Raw genomic sequence first — 8,346 nt, forward strand, 5'->3', positions numbered from 1 at the left:
AAAGATCTATCGAGCGGTTTAAAAATTATTCACTTTATTTTTACATCTTTAGCCCTTGAAAAATGTAAGGAAGAATGCAATATGCTTTAAATTATTCTGGTACAAGATTTTTGTCCACTGAAAATCAAAATTACTCAATGTCCTGGCGAATTCCGTCTTAAAGTTTCAGACATTATTATATACATTATTAAGGTTATGTGATAAGGTTCTAAAAAATCCTGTCGAGCGGTTTAAGGGACGTATAGAAAAACGCTAAAAGTCAAAATTAAGAATAAAGTTACACTTTGACAGGTTCCAATGTAACGCGAAATGCCAAATGAGCCAGTAAGACTACATTAAACAACCGCGTTAATTTGGCTGTTCTCGGTTTTCACATGACCTCACCAAAATTCAAAGTAAAAAGGAATTATCGATTCTTCTGAGTTTCTACTTTCATAAGGTAGTAAAGCAGCTAAACACCTTTATTCATAAAAAAAACTTCGGTTCGAAAGGGTTCTCTATCGTTTTGCGATAGAGGACGCTTGAATTTCCAAGCTTTTCCGTGACGCGACATTTAACCGCCGGCGGCCGGGAAAGCTCTTATGTGAGTTACAAGCGTTACAGATTTTACAGATTTTGTGTTTTTTAACATCCCTTGTCTCAGAATAAATATTACTTTAATCTTGATGAGTTTCTCGAGTGATGTATTCACGCTTTTGTAGGAAAACTCAAAGATAGATGTCTGTTGTTTTTCAGCCGCCATATTTGTGCCCCTTAGAGGAACACCAACATGGCGTCTCCATACAAAGCTTTGTAAATTTGGGTAAAACTTTTTCCCGAGTATCTTGCATTTAATGCGATGAAATATCGCACAGACCTGATTTTTTTTGCTAGACTTTTTGCATACCGGGTATTTATGCTCTTTCATTTTCCAGATTCTGCACTTCTGCATTGAATGGTTTGCGTTTTTTTTATTTTTGATGGCGAGACAGTGAAAACAGAGAATTTCCGAGTTAGGGACGGACCATTACAAAAGTTATGGGGGGGGGGGGGGGGATGGGGAATTTTTGAGACACAGGAATTTTTTTCGTTATCAAATTCCTTGTATGAGTGTTTTTTAGGCCATAGCACGAATATTTTTTAGGGTTAATTGGCGAGCATGAATTTTTTTTCATTTCATTTTCCCTTGCGCGAAAATTTTTTTTGTACTTCGCCTGCCCCCCTCCCCCCCCCCATAGGTTTTCTTATGGTCCATCCCTTAGTTAGATCAGTGTCGCGTGGAAAACAATTGCAGCTCTCACATTACGCTTTTGAACCGCCTTGATTCTTAAAATCTAATAAGATATTCTGGGTAGCATTGATTGTCGTAATATACAACAAAAATTGAAGGATCCTGTATGTCGTTCACCATAGAGTCGAACAGAATCTCTGGTCGACTTGGGTCTATTGGTGGAGGTTTTTTCTTGCTTGGATCGCCTTTGCAATACTGTCCCACCAAGACACGGGCAAGGTACATGGCACCAATGGTATTTGAAGTATAGTACCTTGAATATGAGGCATCTCTGGCAAAGTAGACTCCAGTGCCATAAAAAGCTCCTATAAAGGAGTTCATGACGTAATTAATGAGTTAATAGTGTGATTCATGTGCTTTGAAGCACTAAAAGCTCTCCTAAAAATACTCGCATTCAGCTGTATTGTAAAGGCTAAAAAATTAAAGTAGTTTCTTAGATTTTAAGGGTCGGGACAAAAGGTTTTCCGAGTGTTGGCTAGGAAATTAATTGAGTTAATATGGACTGTTTGATGAACTTGGTCTCCTTTGCGTCTATTTCATATTATTGCCACATACGTATACGTCTATCATCGATTATTACTTCATTTCTAACAATTACAATCCCTGTTGTAAGTGTCGTGATTATTCATAGCACGAGCAAGACTACAACCGAGGAGGAGTTTCAGAAGAGACTACAGCATTAATGGAGCTACAATAATGTAGATATAATAATCAATGGAAATGAAGACGACCCAAATCTTAAAAAGTAGCCTGACAAACAGCGAAGCTACCACTGATTTCCCTCCGAAATGACGTCTGTGGAACAAGCGCAGAAATTCCATACTGATGATCTGGGAAGTGCCTCTGTTGGTTGAAAAATTACTTCAACCAATCAGACGCCCTACCCAGATCTGGGTATAGTGACACGTCATCAGTATGAAAATTTCTGCGCTCGTTTCTCAGACGTCATTTCGCGGCGAAACCGTTGGTGGCGTCGCGAAATGTCTGCTGTTTTCTCAAGATACTAAATAACAAATAAATGGAATTTTAAACTTGGCATTCATGAGTCACTGGAAGAACACTTATTCTGCTCCAGTGTTTAGACAGCCAGTAGCTACAATTTGGTGTCTTCAGTGCTTACGAGATGGATACTGACCCCCAATTGACCAATTGAGCACTTGGTCGGGATTAGTCCTCTCTGATTGTTAATCCTGAACCCAAAGAGACAACCGCCGCTGGAGATTGCAAGTATACTGTGGTTGAATGCTTTTTTGAAACAAAAGATCCTCTAGTTTTTTTTGCAAACGGACCAATAACATTTATAAATCTGAGGGTTGTTTCCTGAGAGGTCAGATAATTTCAAACGGTTTTAAAGTTTTTAGTTGAATACTTGAATTTTATTTGTCCGTTTGAAAAAAACCTTGAGAATCTTTTGTTTTCAGAAAACGTTGTGATTGGACAATCTACACTTTTTACGGTAACTATTGCACTTTGTGAAGGTTAAGAATTCTCACCATTTGCTGAGCCTGATAAACTTCTGTCAAATCCTTGAGTGTTAATTTTTGTTACGTTATCTGGATTTGTGCCGTGAAACAGCTGGCGTTCGTTATCTCCTCCATTGTCTTTCTTCATTTTTTGCTTTCGCAGTTGATATAACTGGTAAAGAAAGGGATTTTGAATTCTTGCGATGCTGACAATATTCTGGGACGGAAGTGTCAGTCTTACCCTCTGTGCGACCTCTTGGTACTCAGCACAATTGCTTGCTAGGTTCACCGTATGAACAGCAACTTCATTTCCCCTTTCGTCAAGAGGCATTGGAGCCCAGGGAGACAAGTTATCTGAAAAAAAAAAGGGTCCATATCAATAATTTATGTGTGGGTGCCGTGGAAACTTGCATTGTGTATAGAATATACTTAGTACAACTGGATTTACTTTGGTCGGAGTGTCTCTTCTTTCTTACGATTGAAAATGAGGACCGATTGACTTAATCAGAGTCATCAGCAATTAAGATATGTGACATTTCTGCATGTTGTTCTGTTACGTTATTTTAGCACGCGTCTAAGTTTTTTTTACTATCTTTCATTTCTATATAGTTGATGCTTCTCTTCTGTTATCTTAATCTTTTATTTTTTAATCTTAAAACCATAGTTGAACATGGTCGATCCATGGTCCTCTCTCCAGGGTAGGATGAAAATAGAGAGTGTGAATTCCCTTTGCACAAAATGTTAAAAAAGGTCATTATTTCCCAATTTAATTATTCCAGGCGGTTAATAATAAAAAGAGAGCCTCTTGATGGAGAGATGGCAAACGAGCCACATGCCTCTCCACTTCAGAAGTAGGAGATTATCAAAGTAGTAATTACAGTAACGACATGTAATACGTTTGTCTCCGTTTTTTCCCCACAGTGCAGGTTAACTGAACCCTCGGTGTATTTACCAGACCATTACGTAGTCATGTCTGACACTGGAGATCCCTATTTTTGTAATAATTACCTCCATTCAGTTGCAAGTGGTCTTCGACAGGGTTATATCCTCCTGTGCTTTGAAGACGAGACCAACCTTGGTTCGAAAACAGCATCAGTTTAGAATCCACTCTTCTTCCCCTAGAAGTTTGACCATGAAGGAGGTTACCTAGTTGTGAAACCACTGGAATATTACAACAAACTTCTTCGCAATCTTCTTCATAATCATAGTAACCATCCTCTAGAACATCGTCGACGTCAAAATCATCAGAACTATCGTTATAATCTTCTTCATAATCATAGTCATAATCATTTTCATCGTCATCATCCCAATTTCTCACATTGTCGGCACAATCATTATCTTGCCAATCACCGCCACACTCTACTTCATAATCACTGCCATAACCTTCATTATAATCTTCTTCTTTAGAGTTTTCGTCGCTTTCCTGATACTTCTGTTCCCGATACTTCCTTTGCAATGCTATAAAAAAACACTTTGCTTCAATAAACACTAGCTCTATATAATAATAATAATAATAATAATAATAATAATAATAATAATAATAATAATAATAATAATAATAATAATAATGGAAGCTTTATTTGTGTTTTTGAATGTACAATTGTAAATCTCGCTACGTATAAGCAATTTACAAATGCTGCTTGAGATTGAATTATTCGAAAAAAAGAAAGACGAAGAAGAAAAGAAAATCAAAATTGCATAAGTCTGGGCTATTCCAATTCCTATTTCTACACCAAAAGATGTAATATGTTGCGCTAATGGCTATGTTCATCATTTAATTTCTTGATTATATAAAGTTGCTGGTTTTTGTCAATGCCAATGTCATTCATCATGTCTAAGAACGTGGAGCATTCGTCGGAAAAAACAGTGATAATAATAATAATTATGATAACGTCATTTTTGTTGCAATATATTTAGCTTAACAGTCAGCAAATTGGGGACACTTTCCTAAGTACTGGCACCCATCAATTGCATGATTTTTTAAATTAATGATCTTACCTAAAACCTAAAACTATATACAAATGTACACAACTCAGAATTTACACAGGTCCCAGCAGTCACTATTATTATCTATATGGCTCGAAAATGAAGCATTTACCCGGCCTCGAGCCAGCAAAAAAAAGTGCACAGTGCAGTCATTTGATCTGTGAGGCAGTGTCGAACACTCCCAGTGTGCCTGCATTTAAACTCCCTTGAAGTCTAGCATCCGGTACGGAAGATAGACATCTTCTCTTTTCACACGTCACACGTACTGTCACATTTGTGTCAATTTCAACGGACTGACTGAATTAACAAACAAAGCAATACAAAAACAAAAGATTGTACCGATGAACATGTTCAGAAACTCCTCAGGATTCTAAGATTTTATTCTGTTCGGAAGCTAAAAAATTGCAGATAATGTAAAGGAAAAGAATTTTTAAGTGCAGACGTCGAAAATATCGTGAATTTGGCTATTTAACATATTTAAGAATTAAAATTTTTTCTTCTTTTGGTACAAGTGCTTCATTAATAGCTAAAATGTCATCATTTGAAACTGTCGCGAAACGACCCCACCAAATTGATTTCCGTTTCCAAAATGGTGAACAGGCCAAGTATACTTCGAGTTACGGGAGCCAATCACTTAATTGATTCACTGATTTGGTAAATGCTAAAACACAATATACATGTATATACTTAGTTAATCATTTCGCGTCTTTCAGTGGCTAAAGACAAAGTTTCACAAAAGAAGAATGATATTCTTGTTGCAAAAATCCTATAGATATGAAACAAATGGTACCATGCAAAATTTTCTGCCAAAGGGGGCGTTTTAATTGAATTATCATAAACTCCACAGAATTTCGTTCAGGAGATTTACAATGCAAGTTAAAGTGACAAATAATATATATGCCATAACATGATCTCAGAGTAACAGATTTGAAATGTTAAGAAGTGTAAAAGCTGCAGAAGAAAATTAAAGAGAGCAAAATTCTGAAAATGTCGGCTCAGTTACCGCCTTCTCCAAAACATCACTGCCTTGGATAGAGACTCAAGACTGGATTTACGTCTCGAATCTGCTTAAGGTAAATGGAAAGAAACTTGTAGGGGAGAGAAAATCTTGAAAATATGTTGCTATGTTCATTATTTACAAACCTGAATGAGGTTTTCCTTTGCCCATCTGTGGATCTCTGTATGAGTTGTCCTGAGACGAACCCAGTTGCCACAGGACTCTTGAGGGATGGATCGTCTATTTGTGAAAATTCCTGTAACCGTTTTTTGGCTTTCACAAGATCACACTGAACGTCATCACTACAAAGAGTCTTCTTAATAAGGACTCTCGGTGAACGAGGGAATTCCTCCTGGAGCTTTCTGATCTTCTCCTCTAATTCTTGAGAATTCATGCTTGGCATTAGAGGAGGCCTCAGTTACTGTTCTTTCAACGGAGTGCCGTTCATCTTCTCCGCTGTTTTGTGTCTTTTTTTGCCTATATACCTCGTTTTGCGCTATGAAATAAAAAAAGTTAGCCATCTAGGAGCCCGGAATACGATAAAAATACAAAGATTAAAACACATAACATCCTTTTCAACAACCAACACATGCACCTCTTTCCCAGAAGACCAACATCAAGATAATCTGTGCATATTGTCCTTTTGGTCGCTACTAGCAAAATATTGTTCGAGAGCAAAATATTGTTCGAGAGCAAAATATTGTTCGAGCGAGCTTGAACTATTCTAACTAAAAATAATGAATAATATCCGAGCTTGTATACATGGGTTCGATTGTACACAACTCCTGACAAGTTAAAGCCAGAGTTCGACCGAATCGTTAATCTTATGTTGTTTTAAGATTTTTCTTCAAGATAACTTTATACTATCCGTGCTACTTTTTTATTTCTAGATATCGACTAACAAGGAAAGGCGGAATATACTTGTAGAACGTACAGCGGTTTCCAATAACACACTACCCTGATAGGTTTTTTTTCTAGGTTGGTTGGAAACCTGAGTTGTCGTGGACGTGAATCAAATGTTTCCATTCGAATTGCAACATTTCCGAATGATGAAGGAGTGCAATTCCGCTAGAGTCCTTTTCATAAGGAAATGAACAGAAACATTAAGGGCGATAAATCTAAAAAATATGGTCTCCAGTACTTACATAGCAACTTTTTTTCATTATTTACAAACCTGAATGAGGTTTCCCTTTGCTCATCTGCGGATCTCTGCTTGAGTTGTCTGAGATGAACTCAGTTGCCACAGGACTCTTGAGAGATGGATCGTCTATTTGTGAAAATTCCTGTAACCGTTTTTTTGGCTTTCACAAGATCACCACTGAACGTCATCACTGACAAAGAGTCTTCTTAATGAGGGACTCCTCGGTGAACTAGGAAATTTCCTCCTGGAGCTTTCTGATCTTATCCTCTAATTTCTTGAGTATTCACGCTGGCATTAGAGGAGGCCTCAGATACTGTTCTTTCACTGGAGTGCCGTTCATCTTCTTCTCCGCTGTTTTGTGTCTTTTTTTGCTTATATACCTCGTTTTGCACTATGGAATAAAAAAAGTTTAACATCTAAAAGCCGAATATATCCTTTTCAACGACACCCCCAAAAAAAACAGTAAAAAAGAAAAAGAAAGAAATGATAGTACAGACTCTTCACAGGACTAATGTTAGGTGTAAGCTTGTGGGACCCTTATTGGCCTTGTTGCCAAGAACATATAACTGTGGTGGCAGATGTATTATTGTATGGGCTCGTGGGTTTGTCGGACGCGGCTCCAGGGAAGTTAAACTCGTCATGCATCTTATGCTGTGGTAGATTTCTTTCGGTATATACTTAATACTTACACTTGAAGCACAATTTTATTGCTTGATCTCGAATAACAAAGGAAGGCAAAATATACACGCCTAGAACCTAACATATATTGCGCTCTCCAATACGAAACATAACATTCAGTGTGGAAACCTTCTTTTCTAGTCCACAGGCATTTCATTAGGAAGGCTGACCCGTCTCATCACTGGAAATAACTTTTTTTTTCTCCTGAAAAAAAATTCTTCTTCTGTTTTCTGCCTTGATGTCTTATCATAAATTAAAGTACTATTGTCCTACCCTCGTTTTGTCCTCCAGGCTGGTTTAGGTTTGGTTTTGGGGGGACTAGGGGCATTCCTCTTTACAGTAGTGGCTAACTCTTCTTTCTGTGTGCGCATTATTTCAGGATGCGACACCTTTTCCGTGTTATTATGAAGATTAACATTTGATTTGGATTTAGGTTTCGGGGAATCTGGGGACCATCCTTTTGTCCTTTGGATATGACCGCTGGGCTCTGTGTGATTATCTTTGCTGGATCCGATTACTTCTCCAAGTTTCCGAACTGATGAGATCGTAGGTTTCACGTCGCCGTTATGAAGACTATCTTTGTTTTTTCAAATGCCATTTTTGCTTGCATAAGGATTCAGGCAAGCTTCATAAACGCTGTGTTTGCCACTGTTAAAAGCATTTGGCTGGGATTTAAGTTTGGGAGGATCTGGAACCATCAATTTTCGGATTTATCGGCTATGATTCCTGGACTCTGCGACATCATCTTTGCTAGATCCGATAGTTGTTCAAGTTTTGGAGCTGAGAACATAGGCTTCACATTGCAGTTATC

At 37.7% G+C, this 8,346-nt stretch overlaps 1 protein-coding gene across 2 annotated transcripts; it reads right to left on the minus strand.

Moving 5' to 3' along the window:
- Positions 1-1,231: 1,231 nt before the first annotated feature.
- Positions 1,232-7,026, minus strand: LOC140945661 (protein mono-ADP-ribosyltransferase PARP12-like). 2 transcript variants are annotated; one of them, XM_073394682.1, is made up of 4 exons: positions 6,891-7,026; positions 3,742-4,191; positions 2,764-3,087; positions 1,232-1,575 (listed from the first exon to the last, which is right to left on the minus strand). In XM_073394682.1, exons 1-4 carry the CDS (start codon positions 6,913-6,915, stop codon positions 1,307-1,309), a joined length of 1,068 nt encoding a protein of 355 aa, XP_073250783.1. In that variant the 5' UTR covers positions 6,916-7,026; the 3' UTR covers positions 1,232-1,306. The 2 variants fall into 2 exon arrangements, with proteins under 2 accessions (XP_073250783.1, XP_073250782.1); XM_073394681.1 differs by lacking the exon at positions 6,891-7,026 and adding an exon at positions 5,863-6,208.
- Between the last annotated feature and the right edge of the window lie 1,320 nt (positions 7,027-8,346).

Source organism: Porites lutea, chromosome 8 (assembly GCF_958299795.1).
Source record: "Porites lutea chromosome 8, jaPorLute2.1, whole genome shotgun sequence".
Classification (NCBI taxonomy): domain Eukaryota; kingdom Metazoa; phylum Cnidaria; class Anthozoa; order Scleractinia; family Poritidae; genus Porites; species Porites lutea.

Excerpts from the sequence above, each read along its gene's own strand:
- LOC140945661 (XM_073394682.1), bottom strand. The coding sequence starts at position 6,915 with ATGAGCAAAGGGAAACCTCATTCAG. Across the intron at positions 4,192-6,890 it reads CAAAGGGAAACCTCATTCAG|CATTGCAAAGGAAGTATCGG; the intron begins GTTTGTAAATAA and ends GTTTTTTTATAG. Across the intron at positions 1,576-2,763 it reads TTTATCAGGCTCAGCAAATG|GAGCTTTTTATGGCACTGGA; the intron begins GTGAGAATTCTT and ends ACTCCTTTATAG.